This window comes from Malaclemys terrapin, chromosome 4 (assembly GCF_027887155.1).
Source record: "Malaclemys terrapin pileata isolate rMalTer1 chromosome 4, rMalTer1.hap1, whole genome shotgun sequence".
Classification (NCBI taxonomy): Eukaryota; Metazoa; Chordata; order Testudines; family Emydidae; genus Malaclemys; species Malaclemys terrapin.
The window spans coordinates 37023150-37047754 of NC_071508.1; the positions used below are offsets into that span (position 1 = coordinate 37023150).

General features: G+C 48.2%; 1 protein-coding gene across 5 annotated transcripts; it reads left to right on the forward strand.

Moving 5' to 3' along the window:
* Positions 1 to 685: 685 nt before the first annotated feature.
* Positions 686 to 24605, forward strand: PGGHG (protein-glucosylgalactosylhydroxylysine glucosidase). Of its 5 annotated transcripts, none has more exons than XM_054024844.1 (14): positions 686 to 757; positions 2252 to 2513; positions 4592 to 4802; positions 6619 to 7054; positions 9740 to 9859; positions 9997 to 10128; positions 11963 to 12074; positions 13761 to 13833; positions 14117 to 14253; positions 15697 to 15830; positions 15950 to 16054; positions 16843 to 16940; positions 20971 to 21185; positions 21971 to 24605. In XM_054024844.1, the coding sequence occupies exons 2-14, from the start codon at positions 2261 to 2263 to the stop codon at positions 22033 to 22035; spliced, it is 2091 nt and encodes a 696-aa protein (XP_053880819.1). In that variant the 5' UTR covers positions 686 to 757; positions 2252 to 2260; the 3' UTR covers positions 22036 to 24605. The 5 variants fall into 5 exon arrangements, with proteins under 5 accessions (XP_053880819.1, XP_053880821.1, XP_053880822.1 ...); XM_054024846.1 differs by having other exon boundaries at positions 15950 to 16045; XM_054024845.1 differs by lacking the exon at positions 686 to 757 and adding an exon at positions 1427 to 1545.

Genomic DNA, 24605 nt, shown 5'->3' on the forward strand with positions numbered 1-24605 from the left:
GCTAGCGCAACTGAACGATTCTTCCATTGGCCTGCTAAGTACCCCGGGAGAGGTGGGTTCCCTACATCAATGGAAAAACCCATTCTGCCGACGTAGGAAGCGTTTATGCTATGGCAGCACAGCTGCAGTACTGTAGCTGTGTCGCTGTAGTGGCCGCAGTGTAGACATGCTCTCCCCTCCTTTATATGGCAAACGGGGTCAGCATTTTGAACCCATTCCCTGTCACTTGCATTCATTCACCATTAAAAGTGATATATTTCCACCTTCCCCCCTTTCCACCCCTCACCTCCCATGGGATTGTAGCGGGAGAGCGGGAAGGGACAAACAGCCAGTCCCTAGACAAAGATCATGCTTGGTAATAATCCCAATCCTCACGGAATGTCTTGTGCAATCTGCAGCTGAAAGCTACTCGGCTCGGGGCTTCCCTCCCTCTGCTTGTCCTACAGGAGCTTGAGTTTGGGACAGCCCCTGCAGCAATCTGATCTCTAGACAGCCAGTCCTTATGGATAAGGCCTCAGCACTTCACGCCCTTTGTATACATTAAGCAGTGAGCTCCCTTACACGGAGAGGAGTGTGTCAGGAGATCCCCCTAGAGCAGTACCTGTCTCAATGTTTTTCTTTCAAAAAAAGTTATTTCCTTCCTCTCCTCTCCGCTCAGTGACTTCCTTCTACCCTCCCTCGCCCCTCCTACAGGAGATCCTGCAGCTGCAGCAGCAGCCTCAAGCTGCCAGAGTCCAGCCGAGCCCTGAAGGAGAAGGCAAGATACAATATCTAACTTTTCAACTTCTCCCTGAAACCTGGTGGGTTTCGTTTTCTGCCTGGCTGATTCCTGGGGGCCACCAGGCACAAGCACAGAGAGAGGCATTTACAGGCAGGAAACTGCCATGAGAGTTTGACAGGAGAGCTGCCAGCCATGAGCAGAGGGAGGGATTTCCAGTACTGCCAGCCTGGCACTGGGAGAGAGAGATTAATAGCAGGGGAGCTGCCGCCCAGCTGCGTTCTCATTACTGAAGGTCCCAAACAGCCAGCAACTTATGAATCCTGGCCTGGCCTGCCAAGTTCTTGCATGCCTAGCCCTTACAGGGAGAAAAACTACCCGGGCTTGCCTTGATCTTACTCCTCTGTGAACTTCAAAGGGAGTTGGACCAGATCCCTAAGTTCAAAGTCTCCCATGGGATTGTGTCTCTCTCCCAAAACAAATAGTGCAGTGACTATCTAGAAGAGAAGGGAGACATCCATTGCAGTAAGATGCAGGTGGGGAGGGAGAAGGAATCAGCCACTTGAATTTTCCTACGACATTCTGACAGAAGCATTTTCATTTGAAATAGAATGTTGTGCCTGATTCTCGACTGGTGCCTTGTAATCATTTACTTAGTTCAAAGTGGGTCTAAAACTCTTCTGTTCGTCGATTCATAGATTCCAAGGCCAGAAGGGACCATTGTGATCATCTAGTCTGACTTCCTGTATGACACAGGAATTCCTCCAAATTAATTCCTGTTTGAGCTAGAGCGTGACTTGGTAGCATTTTGCACCCACTTTCCACAGGTAAGAATGACTGCCTGGGGTGCATTACAGAACCGGGCACTGGCATGCTTTCCATCGCCAGGTGAGAGGATTATCACATGAGTTGCAGCTAGTATTTTTTCTTGACAGGTGGAGTTTTTGAATTGTTTTTAAGATGCAATGAGTGCAGACTCCCTCCTGATTCCTCCTCATCCTTGGGCCAGTCTTTACTTTCCAGGGAGAGAATGCAGATTGGCCCTGCAGCCCTGTGCTTCCAGTTCTGGGCCCCACACAGGCCCACCAGTTCACCTGAGTCCTAACCTGCAACAGCGGCTGCTATTCCAGTGGTAGATTCACCACAATTCTACCAATGCACCTTAACCCTGACTTGCAATATGGCTATTCCAGTCCTCAGGTCTAGAGGCCATGGAGGCCTGAGAAATTGAAAATAACCATGTTCCACGCACCATTCTCACTGTCAGAAATGCCCTGCCACCAGCTACAAATCATGGCAACTTCCTAATACCCCTTCATCGATCTGCCACCAAACAAATGGGGTATTTCCTCATCCCACAAGCAATGCAGGACCAACTCCATCAAGCGTCCTGAATGCACTCTGCAATCTCAGCCAGGCACCATGATAATGTTGCAGTAAGATTGTGGGGGTGCAGGATTGTCTTTGACAAAAATTCACTGTATGGTGTTGTTTTATTTAATCCTCGTCTCCGACTCTGTTCCCTGTTTACAGGAAGTAGCAATGGCAGATGGTGGGACAGATCCTGCTGTGTTCACCTCCAGCACTCTGCCCTCAGATCCCCGCCTCCTTGCAACAGTGACCAATGCCTACCTGGGCACCCGAGTTTATAGGGACATCCTCCATGTAAACGGGGTGTATAATGGGGCAGTGGGGGACACTCACCGTGCCGATGTCCCTAGCCCTGTCAACGTCAGAATCAACATGCCTGGTGAGGATGGACTGACAGAGACCTTCACTTTGAACACCAGGACAGGTAAACAGACAGAGCCTCAGCTCCCAAGCAGCAACTACGTTTTTGTGCTTTAATGTTTTGTTTGCCTGATTTTCTTTTGTCCTCATTGTCAGTGACTCCCTCTTAGAAGCCTAGAAGTTAAATCTCTAAATTTCCCTACCGCTGTTTTCATTTTCTGTGTGATCGGATCAACACAGTCTCTCTCCTCCATTCTTGGCCCCATGTTTCTAATAGAGCCAGAAACGAACAGGGCTTTGTGTTTCCTTCTTGCTGTGTGTATGGCATCATGGATAGTGGTCAGACAAAAGCATGCATAAGTCCGTGCTATGTTCATAGCATACACACAGTGAAGACAGATAAAAAGGATAAAATACTCTTGTTGGAAGGGTTGCAATGTAACTACTTTATTTCTTAGAATTCAAAACAATCATACGCAAAAAAAACAAAACAGAGAGAGACAAAGCAGGCTGCTCCCTAAAAAAGAGAGGCACAACTCATCCCACCTTACTCTAGGCTGGCTGTCTGCAGAACTGAGTCTAATAATGGCATGTTTCCCTACAGAGCCCACTAGCCTGCAAGCAGGACCAGGAAACCCCTTAGAAATTTAAAGTGATAGCTTACACTTTAAACACAGTTTTCAGTACCCCACAGTCTGGGAACAGTGAATGGCTTCTGCAGCGCTAGCAAGGAGCGCTCACATGCAGATTTTAGGGGCGAATTTCACAGAATAGTGGCTAAATGTCTTTAAAAATAAACACACACATAGAAAGCTGTAAGGCCTGATTATACTGGACTCTGAAAACAGAGGACTTTTTCCACCTTCACATTACACTTTTAAGGTTGGTCAATTTCCCTTTAGCTGAGAATAAGACACTAGTGTTTATGCCATGTCTATGCACCTGCTGGAACCATGCTAGTAAATGATGTTTAACCATGACATTCGGTAAAACAGTTTATAACTGGGCTTGGAAGGATTCGATTTTTATTGATAAATGTTGATTTCACAGACAAACCGATGAAAAAATATTTCCATTGGTAATAATTGAAATTTACAGATAGGCAAAGTAGGAAAAATGCTTCTTGAGAATTTATCGGAGTTTGATTTAAGGCTATTTACTTTGTATATTTTGACATGTGATGCTATGAAGCTTTAACTTTTTGAATCTCCGTGTCTCCTGTCATTAAATAATTGTCTAACCCTCCCATTTAAATAGATTTTTAAAATGCTTAAGAATAAACATTGATATTACCAGTTGAAATTATTTCTAAAAAAAAAATTTAATTCTGACAAGCCTATTTATAACATAATTCCTTCCATGGCTGCTCTGTCCTGGTAAACTATATTAGAAGGTACTTACAGGCAAGAACTATGTTTAAACATTTTTGGATAAAATGGTTCCAGTACTAGTGTAGACAGTGGATCAGCCAGAAATAAGATTCTGGATCACAACATAAGGAATGGATCCAGTTTAGGCTCCCTCTTCGCAGTTTGGACCTAATCTCGCTTACTCTATCTCACTCTGAAAAACTGGCACTTGAGAAAGTTTTTGAATTTGGTCCAGATCTTGAAATCCAAAGTTTGGGAGAGTTCAGATCCAGTGTATTGAGTACTTAGGTAGGTCTGTTTTAGAGACACTGGGCTGATTCTGCTCTCAGTTACAACAACATAAAGGTGGTGGGAGCGAGTGAAGAATCAGGCTTGTAAGATTTGGATCCAGAGTTCAGTTTTGAGGGTTGGTCCTGGCTCATTTCTTGCTTTGATAATAAATCACTGCTGGGTTTAAACTTACTGGGGAGGTTCATATTTCCTGTAGGCTCTATGGCCCAGATTCTCAATGATACTGAGCGGTCTAACTCCCATTGAAATCAGGGGAAGTTAGGTGCCTAAATACCTTTGAGATTCTGGGCCCATGTGCACTTTATGTACCTGTTACAGTGGTACCTCTGACTGTCCTTTCTCCCTGCTCCGAACAGGACTCCGAACAGGACAGGTCTGCACCCACCCAGATCCAATAGCAGGATCAGGCCCTAGATTTAGAGAACAGGCAGAAACATCTGAGAGCGGAAGCTCCAAATGATAACTCTGTTTGTGTCTGCAGGGACTTTCAGCCACTTGCTTCAGTCACCAGGTTACACCGCCACCCACAGGATCTACGCCCACCACTCCCTTGTACACCTGCTGGCCTTCAGCATCACCATCAAGCGATCGACTATCAAAGGCCCGCCAGTGACTGTGCAGCTCCAGATGCAATTCACGCCACAGAGCCGAGATCTGGACTTGCACAAGGGGCAGGACTTCCAGGGAGCTCAGTGAGTGTGGTCATGGTAGGGTGTACCCAGCAGGGATGTGGCCTGAGGAACAAAAGGACTCGCCCTCTTTCCAACTTTCAAATGGGTGACAAAAACAGAGCTAGGACAATGGCTCGGGTTCTGAGAGGCATCTAGGCTGGAATGACTCTGAGCAACTTTACCCATGCTCCAGAGGGGCTGGGCCTGAGAGTCAGGCTCTTGGGAGCTGCCTCAGGCACTCGGTACTTTTAATGGTGCCATGGCAATGGATGCCACGTGTCACAGCTACAGTCGTGTCAACCACAACAGCCACTGACTAGAATGGAGGGAGAAGGGAGAGTCTGGAAAGCTGAGAGTTCTAGAGTCCAGCTCGACCTAAGTCGGGATTTCTTCAGTTTCCTGTTTGATGTTTATTTGATGTTCGGGGGAGGGAGGGTATTAATTCAATTGACGGAGACAGCCCCACCCCCACCCCATCGGGTGGTGCCAGCCAGGAGGTAAACTTCAAGCTGTTCAGTGTCCCATTGCAGGTGGGTGCTGCCCAGAGGAGGGGCATCTTGCCATCTGCATTTTGCCATATTTTCCCACCAGGGGCGTGGAGAGGAAGACAATCTGAAGGGGGAAGACAGCACAAGGTGTTTAGGCTTGAAATGAATGAAAGTTGGGAACCTAAATACCTTAGAGCAGGGTTCCCAAACTTTAACAACCTGTGAACCCCTTTCACTAAAATGTCAAGTCTCGCAACCCCCCTCCTAAAAATGAATATTTCCAGGGATTTTCTCCTTTACCTGAGTATAAATTATAAAAGCAGCGATCTTGGAAATATATTTTTTATGACAAGCTTATTACACATTATTATTAATTATTTATTATTACATTATTTTTATTACATTATGAAAACAGCAACACTCTTCCAAGATCTCACTTCCGTAGCTTGTATCACTTTGAATAAGCCTGTTATAAGACAAGGCTCCTATGTTTCATCAAGGAGTATCAGATGTGAAACAGCATGAAGGTATTTAAGAAGCCAACTCCAAGAGTTCATCCTACACAAGCATTCAGGTCTTGAGCAGTCCAGGCAAACAACACACGGTACAACAAAGCTTAAACTTGTTCTTCATAATAATTTTAAAAACAAAACTAGCTACCTATTTAATTTTAAAAACAGCAAAAAATATCCACCTCCCTTTCTATTTCTTATAAGGAGTCTTGAAGTTTAAATCTCAGTGTGATAGACATGCTTGCTTTGATCTGCTTAGTTCTTGGAAGTCCAAGGGCTCCGGGCTGCTGGCCCCATGCTATCCGCCATTACGGATTTTTTTCCTAAGAACCCCCTGTAACATTTTGCGAACCCCTAGGGGTTCAAAACCCCAGTTTGGGAACCATTGCCTTAGAGGATCTGGGCCAACGAGACAATCCAGGGGAGGAAAGAGGGGGTGTAAATGGGAACCTTGGACTCTCCCCTTCTCTGGGTCATCTGTCTATTTCCCCTCCATGTCTATTGGGCTCTCTTCTCACCACCCCTACGCTGTGCTCCACAGCTCTTCCTAATAACAGTGGAATGAGAGTCATGATACATTTCAGACTCGGAAACTCTCTCTGGTGGTGAGAGTCCCACTTAGCTAAACGGGCCGGTGGGGAAGGAAGGCCCGTTCTACACAACAGTATGGGCCTGATCCTCAGCTGCTATGAATTGACGTAACTATTTTGGAGTAAACAGAACTACACTGATTTACACCAGCGGAGGATCTGGCCCCTTGAGTCATGCACTTTGTGACCCCTCTCTGCCTGCTGAGGCGAAGCTGCAATTTCCCATGCTATTTGCTATATCTTGCAGATATATTTATGGGAAAACTTTGATCCCTGAGGTGGAGGAGGCTCCCCAGCCCATGGTGCACATGATCTGGACTCCAGTGCCGCAGGCTGTGACCCTGCCAGGGGAGGAGCAGGAGAGAACCTGGGAGTTCCTGACCGCCGTGGCAGAGAGTGAAGAGGAAGTGAAGAGGTGCTTTAGCGAAGGAACGTCCCTGATTGCTGCTGGCTCCTTATACTCCTCTCACACCCAGGCCTGGGCAGCTCTCTGGAAAGGATGCCGGGTCGATGTAGATGGGCCTCTCCCTTTGAGGCAGGCCCTGTATGGATGTCTCTATTACCTACTGAGTGCAATTCCTCCCCTGGATTCTCCTGACTTCCTCTTCCATGGAATCAGCCCCGGCGGGTTATCCAATGGCACGCAGGGAGAAGACTACTGGGGGCACGTCTTCTGGGACCAGGTAGGCTATAGAGGATTGCAGCCCATAATTCCATTCTGGGGATCAGACATGCTACAGCACTCCAGTCTGGGCGTGGGAAATGCAGCACTGGATGGGAGGTGTGGCAACAGTCTACGTCTTGGGAGGCTGATAGGGCAAATCTTGGTCACCGTGCCCTGGGGTGTGTATCCTACAGCACTCGGAGGCTGGGAAGACAACTAATGGCAGGAGTGTGGTGGGATGTAGAACCTGCTAAACCCAGATCCTGTCCCTATGCCAGATTCATAACCCATTCTTGGCAGGGTTGACTAAGTATGTTTAGTGTGGTGACCACAGTCAGCTCAGAATGTTTCCCCCCTGCCAGAGGCTTATATCAGCACACGGTTTTCTTCCTATAATTGGCTCACTGCATAGACTATTCTGTAGTGTGGGCAGCAGTTACACCAGGTCTCTGGAACTGGTTTGGGTGGCCCGTCTTCCTAGCAATCTGTGGGGTGGAACAACCTTACCCCAAGTGCTGCTGCTGCGTAGAACATCCTCCAGGCTCTCTGCCCCCCTCTGGGGCACTATGGGAGAACTGCTTGGATTCCCCCAGAATGCTCTGATACAAACAGGCAAGCCCAAGGAAAGTGTGGGCCCCTTACTGAATGAGGGAGGCAACCTAGTGACCGAGGATGTGGAAAAAGCTAATGTACTCAATGATTTTTTTGCCTCTTTCTTCACGCACAAGGTCAGCTCCCAGATTGCTGCACTGGGCAGTACAGCATGGGGAGAAGGTGACCAACCCTCTGTGGAGAAAGAAGTGGTTCGGGACTATTTAGAAAAACTGGACGTGCACAAGTCCATGGGGTCGGATGCGCTGCATCCGAGGGTGCTAAAGGAGTTGGCGGGTGAGATTGCAGAGCCATTAGCCATTATTTTTGAAAACTCATGGCGATCAGGGGAGGTCCCAGATGACTGGAAAAAGGCTAATGTAGTGCCCATCTTTAAAAAAGGGAAGAAGGAGGATCCGGGGAACTACAGGCCAGTCAGCCTCACCTCAGTCCCTGGAAAAATCATGGAGCAGGTCCTCAAGGAATCAATTATGAAACATTTAGAGGAGAGGAAAGTGATCAGGAACAGTCAGCATGGATTCACGCAGGGGAAGTCGTGCCTGACTAACCTAATTGCCTTGTATGATGAGATAACTGGCTCTGTGGATGAGGGGAAAGCAGTGGATGTGTTATTCCTTGACTTTAGCAAAGCTTTTGATACGGTCTCCCACGGTATTCTTGCCGCCAAGTTAAAGAAGTATGGGCTGGATGAATGGACTGTAAGGTGGATAGAAAGCTGGCTAGATCATCGGGCTCAACGGGTAGTGATCAATGGCTCCATGTCTAGTTGGCAGCCGGTTTCAAGCGGAGTGCCCCAAGGGTCGGTCCTGGGGCCGGTTTTGTTTAATATCTTTATTAATGATCTGGAGGATGGTGTGGACTGCACTCTCAGCAAGTTTGCAGATGACACTAAACTAGGAGGCGTGGTAGATACACTAGAGGGTAGGGATCGGATACAGAGGGATCTAGACAAATTAGAGGATTGGGCCGAAAAAAACCTGATGAGGTTCAACAAGGACAAGTGCAGAGTCCTGCACTTAGGACGGAAGAATCCCATGCACTGCTACAGACTAGGGACCGAATGGCTAGGTAGCAGTTCTGCAGAAAAGGACCTAGGGGTCACAGTGGACGAGAAGCTGGATATGAGTCAACAGTGTGCTCTTGTTGCCAAGAAGGCTAACGGCATTTTGGGCTGTATAAGTAGGGGCAATGCCAGCAGATCGAGGAACGTGATCGTTCCCCTTTATTCGACATTGGTGAGGCCTCATCTGGAATACTGTGTCCAGTTTTGGGCCCCACACTACAAGAAGGATGTGGAAAAATTGGAAAGAGTCCAGCGGAGGGCAACAAAAATGATTAGGGGTCTGGAGCACATGACTTATGAGGAGAGGCTGAGGGAACTGGGATTGTTTAGTCTCCAGAAGAGAAGAATGAGGGGGGATTTGATAGCAGCCTTCAACTACCTGAAGGGGGGTTCCAAAGAGGATGGAGCTCGGCTGTTCTCAGTGGTGGCAGATGACAGAACAAGGAGCAATGGTCTCAAATTGCAGTGGGGGAGGTCCAGGTTGGATATCAGGAAAAACTATTTCACTAGGAGGGTGGTGAAACACTGGAATGCGTTACCTAGGGAAGTGGTGGAGTCTCCTTCCTTGGAGGTTTTTAAGGCCCGGCTTGACAAAGCCCTGGCTGGGATGATTTAGCTGGGAATTGGTCCTGCTTTGAGCAGGGGGTTGGACTAGATGACCTCTTGAGGTCCCTTCCAACTCTGATATTCTATGATTCTATGATTCTAAACAGGGCTCGGGAGCGTGGCAGGTATGGAGACACCCACATGGGTGTGAGGGCAGAAATACTCCTGTGTGGGCACAGCTCAACCATGTTACTTTTAATGAGCTAAGGTGACAGTGCAACTAGCCAGTTACATGCACAGTTAACAGTGGTTGTGTTGGCAGGGCCTCAGTGGCTCCGGGAGTATGGATCCCACAGTATTCAGAGGCTGGGAGGGCAAGCCCTGGCCCTGGTGTTCTCTCTGGGTCCTGGCACACTCATTGTCCTAACCTCCCCTAGTTTCACTAAGTGTCTGACCTTATATAGACTCATTTTCTGTTTCCAGGACACGTGGGTATACCCAAACATCCTGTTATTTTACCCTGAAGCAGCCCGAGCCATCCTGAAGTACCGTATTCGAGCACTAGGTGGAGCCCTGAAGAACGCCCAGGAGCAGGGATACAAGGTAGGAACAGACTTGTCAGAAAACAAACAGAGACGACAGCCACCAAAGGAAATAAACCTCTTGATGCTTAGCTTGCCCTGATCTGTTCAGTTCAGAGGGTCATGCTCAGCCTCTCCGGGGGGTATTTTTTCTGGCAGGGTGCTAAGTTCCCTTGGGAGAGCGCAGCCACGGGCCAGGAAGTCTGCCCTGAAGAGATTTATGGAGCTCAAGAAGTTCACATCAATGGGGATGTTTTGCTGGCATTTGAGCAGTATTATCACACCACACAGGTAACCGAGACGCGCGCAGTGTGGTGCAGGTATGATGATGGTGCCAGAAACAGGGCAGGCCCAGTTGCCAAATCTACCAGTCTACTGGACAATTCCTTGGATGGGGTCCTTGGTCACTTTGCTCCTCCCCTCCCAGAGCAGATTGTCTCTGCTGTCCTTTCCCCCATTCACAACGGCCAGTAACACTCCCTGACTAGGCTCTCCACAATCTACAGTGGCCCTTCTTCAACGCCTGCTCCTCAGATATAGTTCCTTATTTCACTCTTCAGCATCTTGCTTTCCAACCCTGGACTAGTCTCTCTTTACCCCTTCCCCTAACTACTGCTGGTACAACCAGTTACCAGAGTCCCCTGGACCCCCTAACAGCCCTGCTGCTCTCCTCGTGCCCTGAGTATTACATTTATCTTTCTCGTGTCTCCCTTGCCCTGAGTCTAAACACTCTCTGAGTAGGAGCTAAAGAATCCCAACTAAAGAGAAGCATTAAATAGCCCCCATTGATTTTTGCAGCTGTCAGTTTTCTCTGTCATCCAGTTAGAAACCTGTCTTCTCAAAAGTGGGTGGGGCTGACATGAAGCCTTTTAAGGGTATGTCAACACTGCATTATAAACCCAGGATTAGAATTTAGGCTCAAGCCTAACCCTTCCATTTACACACAAATCATGCTAATCCAGGGCTCAGACCCAGCGTCCCAGGACCCCACCGGTGTGGAGGGTCCAAGCCTGAGCCGAGCTAGGACCCAGGGTTCAAGCCCTATTACTTTGCAGTGTAGATACAGACCTGTTAGACTTATGCTCTGCAAGACCACCAAAAGTATACCACAATCCCATGGGATGACTTTCTTTTTCTTCTGGATAATCAGATGGACAGTCAAGTTTTCCCACACAGCACCACAAATAAAGGGCTAGAGCAGCCACACTATGGGAGGGCACTAGGACATTTGGGATATGGGTGATTGAATTTGGGGCCACATAAAGCAGTGTAGACGCTGGAGCCCCAGGTTGGGACCCAGGGTTCAACAATTTCTACCCTGCTGTTACAAATGAGTGTAGATGCTCAAACCCCTAGGATAACAAACCCAGGGTCTGCTAACCTGAGTTGTACTAACCCTGGGCTTACACTACAGTGTAGACATACCTGAAATGTCTCTTAGGCCTGAAAATTACTGGCAGGTACAAAGTCCAGTCCACAGAGCTGTTTGCTTGCCTGCTCAGGGAACTGAATTTCCCCCCAATTCCTCTGGGAAAAGCCTGTCACACAATGTGTGCAGAACAGGACAGAGGTTCATTTTCTCCTAGAGTCTCCTCTACCCATCAAGCACAGGGAGAGGATGGTGCGCCCCTCCATTGTGTGGAATTGCTTAGAGTGGGTGGTATGAGATTTCCTCACTAAGGAGATTACACACACTTCAAATGAGTTAATGGGCCAAATTCAACCTGGTGCAACTCCTGCTGAAATCCATGGAATTGCATCCACTTATGCTAGTGCTGAATTTGGCCTTATTTCTTTACTGTGGAGGTAGTGTCTAGGGTGGAGGGTATATTGCACGCTACTGCTGAAACTTCAGGGATATCCAAGCCTGTAAACAAACTCCACTGGGAATAGCACCCCCAAAGAGTATTGCAGTATCAGTCATGTGATGAATTGGACAAAGGGAATGTGCTTGTGCTGACGCTGGAAAAATGCAAGGGAAGCAGCTGCTGTGATTTAAGCCAACAGGCTCTTTGGTCAATGTCCATCTTCTTTCCAGCTCCCCATCTCTCTGGGTTTGGGTACAAGTGTCTCTGTTCCTTGTAGCTCCCTGTATCTCTCTCTCTCTGGGTTTGGCTCCCTCCAGGACCAGAAGCTGTTCAGGGAGGAAGGAGCCTGGGACGTGGTCAGTATGGTGGCTCAGTACTGGTGCAGCAGGGTGGTGTGGAGTCAGGAGGAGCAGTGCTACCACATCAAAGGTAATTCCCCTGCCTGGGAGCTGGTTTCTGGGAGAGGACTTGGCAGGTGAAAGCCCACAGCTTCTCCAGCTTGGCCTGCCTCACTCTGACATATGGTAACAGCTGTTCTCTGCATGGGATGCACTGGCTCTCAGGTCCCCTGCATTCCTGAGCAGCTACTATGGGCTTAACACCCAGCTCCCACTCAGACCCAGCGTAGCTTTACTGTGTGCTTAGAGAGTGGCTGGAGCAGCTCCCTTGCACCTTCCAGGCTCACCCAGTCTCCCACTCTCTCAGGCCCTGCATTGCACCCTTCCAGACAGGATGGCCATAGGCATGGAGCTCCCCATATCTGCCGTTGTCGCTGCATCAGAAGCAGATCTCATTTCAGTTCTGATAAGGATGTGCCTTGTGCTACGCGGGAAATGGAGAATGTGCTCTCATCAGAGTAGAAGTAGGAGCAAGGAGAGGATGGTGGCACAGCCCAGTGGGCTAGCACACAGGCCTTTAGCCTCTGCAGATCTGCATTCAAATACAGCAGTGAGTTGCATGCGAAAAGGTGTTTTTGTCTCATCCTACAGCCCACAGGCGAATTAGTCAGCATCGCCTACCCAACATGTACTTTGGTATGTCTGGGGGAGGTGGAAGTCTAGCATAGCATCACCTCTTCCCATGAGCCAGAAGAGATACGGAGCCTTCTTCCTTCCTGCCAGCTTCAGGGGCAATGAGATGGACAAAGCATATTACGCCTGCCATGGTTTCCCCTTCCTCCTTGCTGAGTGAGGGGCAGCAGGCCAGAGGGGAAAAGGTGCGTCACAGCTGCCCCTTCGCTCTGTGCTGGGAGTTGGGCCATTTGTCTGGGCTCATCGGAGAAGAAAGACCCAAAGGAGAGTTCAGTGTGCCTCAAAACCTTGTCTATCTCCCCAACAGAGGATGGCCCAATAAAAGACATTCCCTCCCACACCTTGTCTCTCTCAGGAGAAGGAAGAGTAAGAAAGCAGGAGGTGCTGCAGATCAGGACCGGGGTGCCTGGGCAGAGCTGTGTGGGGCCTGGGGTGGAATAATGGGGGCTGTTGTGTGTCAGGATGGACGTGTATGAGCAGAGCTGTGGTTGCAGAATATTGGAAAATCCTTGTACTACCTACAACTGTCTCTTTCTTCCTGAGATCCCATTCACTGTGCACCAGTGTTTGAAAGAAAAGGTTATTGTTAATCTAAGGGATCCCCTCTCTACTGGGAAATTAACACCTCTCTATCCCCAAGGATAATCTTCTCCACTCCCATATAGTAAATGATTGAACACAGTGCTAGGGGAAGGTACCAGATTCACCACTGTGGAGTTAGGAGCTCTAACTATTAATTCAAAGAACAGGTACCATGCATGCCGCTCCATCCACATCACCCTGCCAATGGGCCTCAACCCTGAGGCTAAGGAAACATCACTATGGCTCAGAAGGTAGTCCAGAGTCTGTAACCTCTCCAGTAAGGCTGCCAACACAGGTGCCAGTGATGTATACTTCTCCACTGGGAGCTGCACTGAAATCCCTGCTTGCTTCCCAAAGGCCACCCACTAACACTTAGCTACAATGCAAACCAGCGACCTCAAGGGGAAAGGTTCCATAGCCTCTCACCAATCCCCGGAGCAAGGGGTTTAAAACAAAAGGACAGACAGTGCCCTGGTGTGATGTCTTCTCCCTTTTCCTCCAGGTGTCATGCCCCCCGATGAGTATCACTACAGTGTCGATAACTCTGTTTACACCAATGCCGTGGCCCAGAGGAGGTAACGCGCATGATTTCTAGAAACACTGAACCATTCTTCCAGACTCTGATCAGTCTTCCCTGCTGCTTAGCAAGCTGGCGGGTTTCAGAAGAAAGCCCAGGCTCCAGGAGGCATCAGCGGCTCTCCGAAGCTCATGCTTTGGGCCATGGTCTTTCAGTCTTGCTATTTCCCTTGTGGGCGACTGGCTGGGTTAGCGCCTTTGCTTCCAATTCTTCTTATATTTTGCTCTGTAAAGCATTGCAGACACCATATAAACAGCCTCTCCTCACTCCCCTGCCCGCAGCTTGAACTTTGCAGCCGACGTGGCCCGTGATTTCCAGATCCCTGTCCCTGAGGAGTGGCAGGAGGTTGCCAAGAAAGTCAAAGTGCCGTTTGATGCAGCCAGGAACTACCATCCAGAGTACGACGGGTACAGCCCAGGTGAGTCGGAGGAACAGGAAGGGGAGGGGCTGCATCTCAGCCTCGATTTGTCCTTTGAGGATGCTTTACAGCACAATAGTAACCTCGGATCCTGACTACGTAAGGTTTAGGGCAAGCGCTGCGTTGCTGGCCTGGTACTTTCTCTATTGAAGAAGGGTCGATGCTGATGCGGTGTGAGTGCTGGTGGGTCACCTAACCCAGGTTCTTATTCTAGAAGGTGTGGCTTCTGAGCTGTTCTCTGCACTGGATGGGATGTTTCTCATCTCTGGGTTGTTATTAGGCTTGGAAGGATTCAATTTTTATTGGTAAATGTCAATTTCACTGTCCATACACAAAGTGATGAAAAAATATTTCCAGTGATAATAATTGAATTTTACCAATTGGCAAAATAAGAAAAATGCTGCTTGGGAACGTCTTAGAATTTGATTTACGGCGATTTCCGTTGTGTATTTTGACACGTGATGTTGACAGTTTTTGTTTTAATCGTTATAATGCTTTAACTCTGAATCTCAACGTCTACTGTCATTAAATAATTATTGTCTGACTCCCTCCCATAATTTCCCACAACAGTGAACATTTAACTGAATACAAATCTAATAACATGTTTAAAAATAAACATCAATATTATCTATCAAAACTATAAAAAATAAAAATCGACTATTGCCACACCTAGTTATTATTAAAGAAGTTGGCCTCTGTCAAGATTTTCTTTGCCAGGGATAGGTCCATAGTGCCTGGGGAATTTGCCCTTTCCCTGGTTGCGAGTGGCACGGTTACTGTTTGAATGTTTGTTTAGACATTGAAGCTACATTTGCAAGGCTGAGCTCCACGGTAATGCCTGCAGCTCCCTGGTTCTGTGCATGCAAAAAAGATAATTGTGCACTGAAACGTTAATTCAATTAAAAGCTGCTTTGCCACGAGAGTGCCTGCTTGGTCCTAAATCTGGGGTCGTGCATGTGCACCTGCATGTCTGTGAGTCACTCCATTGTGCCTTGTTTTGAGAAGCTGCCTTGCCTGGTTAACACCATGTTAAAACCTGGCATTTGGGGTGATATCCTGGCCCTGCACCAGCTTCCAGAGAAGGAACCTGCTAGGACCATGTCCATGAAAAACTTTCTAAACAAACTGGAAATCGCTGTGTCTTGATCTAACTTACAGACCTGAGCCATACCCAGCTGATCTCCTGTGTCCATGACCCAACTTCTCTAGGCTTGCTTTGCACTTCAGTTATAGTTTTGCTCTGTTGAAATAGCATCACATGGTTCTCAGTGTATTGCATTAAATGACTCCCTATCAAATTAGCTTAATGTACTAGTAAAACATTGATCTTTCTAGCTGCCAGCCCTGCACGCTCACCCTGGGATCTGAGATTCAAGTTGGGCCCATCACCTGTCATTCCTAGTTCCCATATATGCCCTGCCCCTCTGTCTGTCCCTTCCCCAGGTAAGCAGGTGAAACAAGCTGATGTTGTCTTGCTCGGATACCCAATGATGTATCCCATGAGCTCTGAAGTCCGAAGGAACGACCTGGAGATGTATGAACCTGTCACTGAGCTGGATGGGCCAGCCATGACCTGGGTAAGCTGCCAAGCGGAGTGGAAGCCAAGTGGTTTCAGTGTGAAAGGGGTGAGCCTCCTGCAGGGCTCAGCTCCTCGCAGTGCACCTAGGAGGCACCTGTTTGGTTCTCTTTCCTGCAGAGCATGTTTGCGGTTGGCTGGATGGAGCTGAAGGAGATCCAGAGGGCGCAGAGTCAACTGAACAAGTGTTTCAACAACATCACCGAGCCATTCAAGGTCAGGCAGGTGCAGTGGGGTTTGCTCCCTACCACTGTAGATAGATGGAAGGCGAGTCTATCTGGGCAGGTCTGTAATGGCTGGTCACAAGCGGCCCATGATGCTGACAGATGTCACTCAGACTGGCACCTACATTAACTGTATTATCAGTTACTGCAGCCTCTTCTGTGTTATTGAGTTCTGTCTTGCCTACTGCAGGGCAGTTCACTACCCCCATCCCCCTGCGCACTGATGGGCAATGGGGAAATGGCACCACCACCCTTCTCCCTCTCCTCTCACCAGGGGAAGCAGGGCTAATGTGCAGGCATCATACTCACCTCAGATTCCTTCTCCTCATTATGGGTGGGGGCAGTGGGACAAGCAGCACCCTGCTCTGCTCTCCCGGCCAGCTCCTCGTATCAAGGGTGGGCCGCAGGGCCGGGGGCATTGCAACACCACCATCCCTCAGTGCTAGGAGAGGGCCCACTCTCAGCTCTCAATTCCCCTGTTTCCAATGGTGACTAGATCTCACCCACCATGGCTCCCTTTCTCCTTCTGCTGGGCAAAGGGCTGAGGAGCAGGGAAGACCTAAATAGGGTTCCCCTTTTCCCCACGGTGGGGCAGCAGGACTATGTGGGAAGAATGCATCATATCCACCCTATCCTTCTGTGGCAGGAGTGGGGGCAGTTCTCTGGGCTCCCAGGGGACCAGACAAGTGATGCTCATAATTAACACTTTCCAACCGCATGTAATGTTATGAAGCGTAACTAATAAATCCTGACTGGCCTAAGTCATTTCTCTCTCACGTGTTGCTGTAGATCTGGGTGGAGAACTCCGACGGGTCAGGAGCTGTGAATTTCCTGACAGGCATGGGGGGATTCCTGCAGGCCATCCTTTTCGGATACACGGGGTTCAGGTGAGAGCGCTAGTGCTACCTGTTGAATTTCTTGACAACCACAACAAAAGATCTCTAAGAACCTTCACATTTAAATGTAGCAAGATAACTGGTCCTATGGCGAAAGCATTCAGGATGCTGGGGCTTAAAGTCTTTCCAGTCTATGGCATCATCTCTGAATGGAGGGTACTATCCCACCCATGTCCTCTGACAGCTCTCTGCAGGTAATGGACAAACAACAACGCTTACAATCCCCTAGGAGCCCAGATGGTAACTAGTGAATTGCAGAGAACAGGGTGGGATTTTCAAAAGCACTGACCTAACTCTGCCCCCGTTGAGGTCAATGGTAAACCCGTTATCATCAATAGGAGCAGGGTCAGGCCAACACTGAGCCATTCTGAAAATCCCACTCAGCTTCTCCAATGGAGATTGAAACCCCAGTAGGATCAAAGGATCCCATAACACTCCCTAGAGGATTCCATGCCTTAGCCTCCCAGATGTTTATCTTAGGTATCCAGACCTAGCCAAGTCAAAATAGGGGGTAGCTCCAGCTTCTTCACCAACTAAGGTGGGAGGGACAAGGCCACCAAGGGTATGGCTACACTAGAAGCAATACAGCGGCACAGTTGTAGTGCTATAGTGTAGACACTTCCTACAACAATGGAAGGGATTCTTCTGTAGTAAATCCACCTCACCAAGCGGTGGTAGCTAGGTCAACGGAAGAATTCTTCCATTGACCTAGCAGTGTCTACACTGGAGCTTAGATCAGTTTTGCTACATCTCTCAGGGGTGTCAACCTAACTTTATAGTGTAGACCAGCCCTAAGACCTGAATCCATTAATTCTGAAATTATTAATTCGATCTATCTTGATTAAAAAATTAGTGCAAATACCCATAACAAATTTAAAAAATATATATAATCCACTTTATATTAATAGGCCAGTTTCCAAAAATGGAAGTCAACCATCAACATTAAAATACACTTTTAAAAGCAAACAAAGTAAATATCTTTGAATGTGCCCTGTATAGCCTTACAGAACGGAACATTTTGAGTAAGCTTTTAAATCTGCCTATTGATGTTTTATAAATTAGACAGCAAGAGATTGCCCCTCTTAAGTAATGTCATAAATAGACTGACTCTTGTTGTGTATTTGAAATATATGCTGGATTAGATTTTCTCAAAATTAATGGAAATCACTGGAGACACATCACAGAAATCACTTCTTGAGGTGACCAAAGGCTAAGTCAAACTTCAACATTGTAAATATTAAAGTTGGCCTGAATCTCAGGGGGACTGGTCTCCCCTCTCGATAATAATACTAGCATCCTTCCCATTTTAAAAATGGGGAAACTGAGGCTCAGAAGAGCAAGTGACTTCCTCAAAGTGACATGATAAGTCAGTTGCAGAGCTGAGAAGCTACATCTCCGGAGCCTCAATCCTGTGTTTCAGCTACAAGACTGTCTTTTCTCGCCTCGGGCACTACTTGAGAGTAGAGCTGGTTGAACGTTTTCTAACAGAAGAGTTTTCCATCAGAAAATGCTGATTCGACTAAATTGATACATTCCAATACATTTGATGGAAAATGTTTCATTGAGATCAAATTATTTCATTTCAACCTTATTAAACTGCTTTGGTTTGATGTTTCTGAAACAAAATTTAGAAATTTTGGATCTGCTGTGATATTTCTAAGTTTTGACTTTTTGTTCCAATTCAGAATTTATTTATTTTTAAATTAAATTTCCTACGGAACAGGAATTCTAGTTTCCAACTAGCTCTATCTGAGACCTCCCCTCCCACTGTGGGCAGGGGGTGTCAAAATAACCCGTTAGCAAACTACCATTTTACAACGCCATTTTCTACCTTCCCTTTCTCTTCTCTGCTGGGTAGGAAGATGGTGATGAGCAGACAGAAGCGCTCTCCATTCTAGCCAGATGCATCTCCTAAGATTTGGTTTCACCCAGTGGTGTATGAATCATTGGCCTGGGATATCACCATCAAGTGATTTATTGTGACATCAGGGGAAGGAGATTGTTTCCTATTGACACACAAATATCCTGATGAGCAGCATTCAGGGAGAGAGATTACAGGAAAGGAACATGGCTCTGCAGGGGACTCTGTTCAATCTCTTTAAGATTTGCCAGAAGCTGGTAATAATGTCTGAGCCCTTTTACTAACGCAGTTTTTTCTGGTTTATTCATAATTAACTGTGGGGAAAGTGGCTGCAGCCACAAAATTTATATCCAGATATAAGAGACCCAGAGCAGAGCAAAGCCAGCTGAATCAATATTGAAATTAGAGCAAAGTAGAGATCTGGATATCACCCTAATGACCAGGCACACCAGCCTCCAGGCTTAAAAACAACATCTTCCCCACAGGACTCTTTGTTGCTATCTTCCCCACAGTGACAGAGAAACTGTAAATAACTAAAGGGCCCAAAATAGACCACGTGGTGGAACTCACCACTGACATCAACTTCTGAGGAAGGGAAATATGCAGCTGAGACTGAGAAACTTGGGCTGGCACGGTGAGAATGGAGCCAATTCAGAGCAAGAGTTGAGAGCTCACCTGACACACATGTGGAGCCATTTCCAAGTGTTCTTGCCCTATGGGTCAAAGCCAGTTGCACCTGCAGTAAGTAAATGGTTTAAAGGGGAGCCAGTTAGCTGCATGGGAAGTTGTGGTTCTGAAAAAAAAATTGAACCTCTGAGTTAGAAAAAAATTAACTAAAGCCTCCTCAGTGGCACTAAAAGCAGCACCCAGAGAGCACTTTAGAGTGGTCAGATCTGATGGATTTTCAAAGCTAAGGCCACAGCATTTATACCCAAAACAGATGTGATTCTGGTCCTGGAACATATTCTTAAAGAGCTTAGTTGAGGTCAGATCGAGTTTAGAGGTGGTAAGATTGATACGTAGCAAAATACTTAGTGCGAATGAGTTGCATTCATTGTTGGTGTGTGTGGTCAGTATTAGGTGTGAGAAACTCCAAAGTCTCTGGTAGACACAGGTGTAAGTTGCAGGTTTCAAACTTAATCCAAACTTAATCGCCACCTTTCCACCAGTCAAAGGTATGTGGACTCCATGTTCCACTTAGACATGGACTCAAGCCACAGAGTTTGAATCCGAATCCAAACCTCCCTTAGAAAGCAGACTGAGATGACTTCCACCCCTCCTCCAACTCATTTCACATGGGCCTCCAAACAGACATCATAGAATATCCAGGTTGGAAGGGACCTCAGGAGGTCATCTAGTCCAACCCCCTGCTCAAAGCAGGACCAATCCCCAAATAAATCATCCCAGCCAGGGCTTTGTCAAGCCAGGGCTTTATCACATCAGCTGCTAACAACCATTTGTCACAAGGACACTGGGCCAGAGTTGAACCAGTAACCTAGGTTAAGGCTCCACATGCCATTAGCATGTTCCAGAGCCACCCAATCTTTTGTGATGTAGTTCTGAGTTAAGCTGTTGCCAGTAGCTCAGGCAACAGTGCTGGAAGAGTCAGTCATGAGCTGTGGCACATTGCATGCCACTTAGCGACTGCTAAGGAAACTAACCAGCAAAAAGCAGATTGACTAGGAATTATTTTTTGTAAAGAACTAAAGACACCGTAGCCTAAAGTCCATCTCTGCAGTGACCATAGAGAGTAAGAGCTACATGAGACCATCACCACCAAACTCTGCCCGGAGGGAGTTATTCACAGAAAGGGAACTGATTCTCCCTCTTCTACAATCTGCTGTGGTTTTTGGGTTTACACAGAGGTTCCCTTCCCTATTTGATGAGCTGGTTTTCTCCAGGTGGAGGTAATAGCAGACACTTTGCACGCTCAAGCCACCAGCTGTGCTGTATTCTAGCAAGGCTGTTCTGGGAGATGCTCAGGTTCTCACAGCTGGTATTTGCTTTAGTCCTGTTGTTGCTCCCAGCTCAAGAGGGTGTGCTGGAAGACTCACTGATATTCTAAGAAAATGACAGCCCAGGAAGGAGAATACCCAGTGTCTCTTTCCCCGTGGATGGAATTCACTAACATAGCCCCTGACTCCCCTCTGCCTTTCCTAGGATCACCAAGAGCAGCCTGAACTTCGACCCCATATGCCCGGACAACATCAGCAAACTCAAAGTCACTGGAGTCTCTTATCTTGGAAGCAAGTTGAACTTCACACTCACCAAAGAGAACGTTAGGATAAAGGTGACAAAGTCCTCCCGTGACCCGCAGCTGGCCCCCCTGGAGGCTGTGCTGGTAGCATCGGGGCAGCGCATTCCTTTGCCCGAAGGTACAGTGTCTCCCCACTACATCACTGCGCTGTGCATCTCTGATCTTCGCTGCTCGGAAAAGTTAGCGGGCAGCAAGGCATATGGGTCTCCCAGTCCTACACCCTTCCCTGGAGTCACTTCTGCTGGCAGGGCCGGCCTTACAGGAGGGCAACGTGGACAACCGCCCAGAGTGCCGTGGTCAAGAGGCAAGAAGTGGGGTGGGCCTGGCATGCGAGACCACAAAAGGGAGCTCCGGGCAATGGGGGGGGGGGGACAGCAGGGCCCAGAGGTGATGGGGGGGCTGGCAAGCCTGGGGAGTCAGTAGGGACCTGGGGGGATGCGTGTGGAATCTGGGGAGGCAGTGGGGACCAGGGGCGATGGGGGCATGGATGGGGAGACAACAGGGGCCAGGGATGCCAAAATACAAGGTTGTCAAAGTGCTGTTTTCCCTAAGGCCAGCCCTGCCTCCTGGGAAAAGCTGTGGCTGCTATAGTGCAAGCTGGCCTATGACCTGCACTCCTAGACCATTGCTTACAGCACCACCTGCTGGCAGAGGCAGGGACTGGACTAGCTATCAGCTTCCCACAGCCAAGGCTGTAATCTCCTGCCCTCCGCAGCCCGTCCTACTGGAGTAGGCTGGGGGCATAACTATCTGATTGCATTTCCTGCTTTGAAGCTGACTCAGTAGAACACCCTGGCCCTGGATGGTACCTTAACATAGGAGACTAAAGGGAATAACCAGAGAGAGGGTGCTTAGAGCCAGGGTCCTTCTCACCACTTGTGTGTTTGTTTGTTTCCATCGCAGGGCAGAGCGTCTCCTTCGCCACAGCTGCTGGCTGGATCCAGAGAGCACCCACCGAGACATTTTAAGTTGTATTTGTCAGGGCAGGTATTAAAACCACCAAAGCTATGCAAACATGGCAGGGAGCAGGCGTCCTAGAGCAGCGTGGCCTGGGAGCCCCTGCTGCATTGTGGAGCAGACTGAGGTTTGGCTGCACAGGCCCCGCGCATAAGTGATGTGCTCCGGGGGGAGGCTGTTTGACTTCCCTGCTTCCTTTGTGGCCAGTGAGCGGATGCTTGGAAAATGCTAGATCGGGGTGGGGAGTAGGGGAAAGCACCATCCTCCTGCTCTTATTGCCCTTGGGAAATGGTTTTGTTGACAGCTGAATTTGATTCACCTCCCAATTACCTGCTCTTATTACCTCCCTGCAGATTTGCTGACCAATATTTACCCCTTCTTTGCTGGTCTCAGCTCCTGCAACATCCCTTTGAGCACCCATTTATGGCACTTCCTTAAGCTTGCGCCTAGTACCTTTGGCAGCATGGGAGCTGGGTTTTGCCCTCCGTGCCTGGTACAATGTGTCGCACACACATGATGGAGTGACAGCAGCTGCTCCATAGTTAATATGACATGTCATTTTCCATCACATGGTGAGAGTTTCAAAGGCACAAGGGGCAGCTAGGCCACCTCCAACTCCCATTTGTGCCTTTGAAAATCTCTCCCTAAAGTCTGATTTTGGCTACCCACCTAAAACCCACCAGATGAAGGAGTATTGACTCAGATGGGTAGGTTAGCTCAGGAACTGAGGAGGAATGTTTCTACCCATTCTGAACAGAATTGTGCAAGTGAGTCCTGCATTGCAACCCCCTAAAAATAGGTGTCTGCTGAAATCCAAGAATTTGTCTGGCTTTATTTATTGCTTTGTAGCAGAAAACCAACCAGAAAGAGAGAGAGAGAGAATGCATAGTCTGCTGGCTTCCCCTGGCTGAAACTTCATGCCCAGCCCCACCCTTTCACTGCTTAGTGTCCAACTCTAAAAGTTACTGTCATTCTGAGCAGGCTCCCGAGAATGGCACATTGGCTCTGGCAATCTCATTTGGGCTCAACCAGGGTTCCAGACCCACTGGGCCTGACTCTATTCTCCATTCCACCAGCATAAAGTGGGATTATCTCCACTGAAAGCCAGCGGGTCGCACGGGCGCAATGGACTGGGGAATCAAACCCATTACTTGGTAATCACTGGCCAGGTGCTTGCAGGGTACAGTGCACAAAATGGAGACAGTCCCTGCCCCAGGTTGGTTATGCTTTAAAAGAGACACACGCTGGGGAACCCAGAGGAGGTATTTTATTGGCTAATGTCGTTGTTGCTCCCTTGGTGACACTGTGGAAGACCGTGTGGGTAGGAGGGTAGGTTTTTTGGAGAGGTGCGGCAAGCGGCCCGCAGGGTGGCTGTTGGAGAGGCGTGCCCAGAGTAGAGCCCCACAGAGAGGCACGGCAATCGGCAATTGGGGCAATGAGCGAGTACCCAAGCAGTGGAGCATGTAAGATGCCTCCTTACCCCCCGCCCCCTTCCACACAGGGTGGGAGGTGAACTCTGCGGACAAGATCAGCTCCTGAAGTCTTTTTCCACAGTTCACCACTAGATGTCAGGGGAGAGCTCATTCAGACTCTGCTTACATATACACTTAAAATGCTACAGGAAGACACTCACTACAATGATGGGAGGGTCTCCCATTGCTGTAGTTAATCCACCTCCCAGAGAGGCAGTAGCTAGGTCAATGGAAGAATTCTTTCAACCTAGCGCTGTCTCCACCGGAAGTTAGGTCCGCATGGCTACATCCCTCGGGGGGTGGATTTTTCACACACCCCCTGAGAGAGGTGGCTATGCTGATATAAGTTTTCAGTGTAGGCCAGCCCTGAGAGTAATCATACAGGACCGCAGGGGCTCTTCCCTATCTACTCTCCATAGGGTTAGTGGGAGGGCTGCCGTGACTCACCCAGCCCTGATCCAGCCACTCTTTCCTGGGCTGCAGATACCTTCCCTTTTCTGCACAGGTGGGGTGAAATCCATATGTAGATGTTCCCTTCCATGCATAGAACAAGGGGGTACAATCTGGCCCAGAGGATAGTAATAAAACTGCCCCTATTTGAATTTGCCCTGAGTGGCAATAGCACAGTTCCAGGCTTTCCTTTTCTCCATGTGATATAAAGGCAAGGAGAGCTTCTCTCTGTTTCTTCAGAATCTCCAGACAACCCCAGATATGTTCCTAAGGGAAAGGAAGGGAAATGGTTCAATCTGGTTTTTCTTTTCTGGGTTGGTCTCTCCCACCCCCTCAAAACAAAACATTACACTGTTGCCTGGATTCCATTTAAGTTGTGCTTTAGCTCTATCCCATTTATTAAACCAACAGGAAAACTAACACTGATCCCAGGAAACTTCCAGCTGCTGGAAGAGATCAGGTTCAATCAGCGTTGCAAACTCATGGTTGTATTCTGAGTCTCGCAGTAGCTGATGGTTTTCTTAAAGCCCCAGCTCCTGGAGTCAGGTGACTATGTGAGACTTACAGCTTTCATTAAAAACAAAAATATATGTTCCTCGCCCACATGTCCATGGACCAAAGCTTGGAAACATGAACCCTAAAGCCTCAAAAGCCAGAAG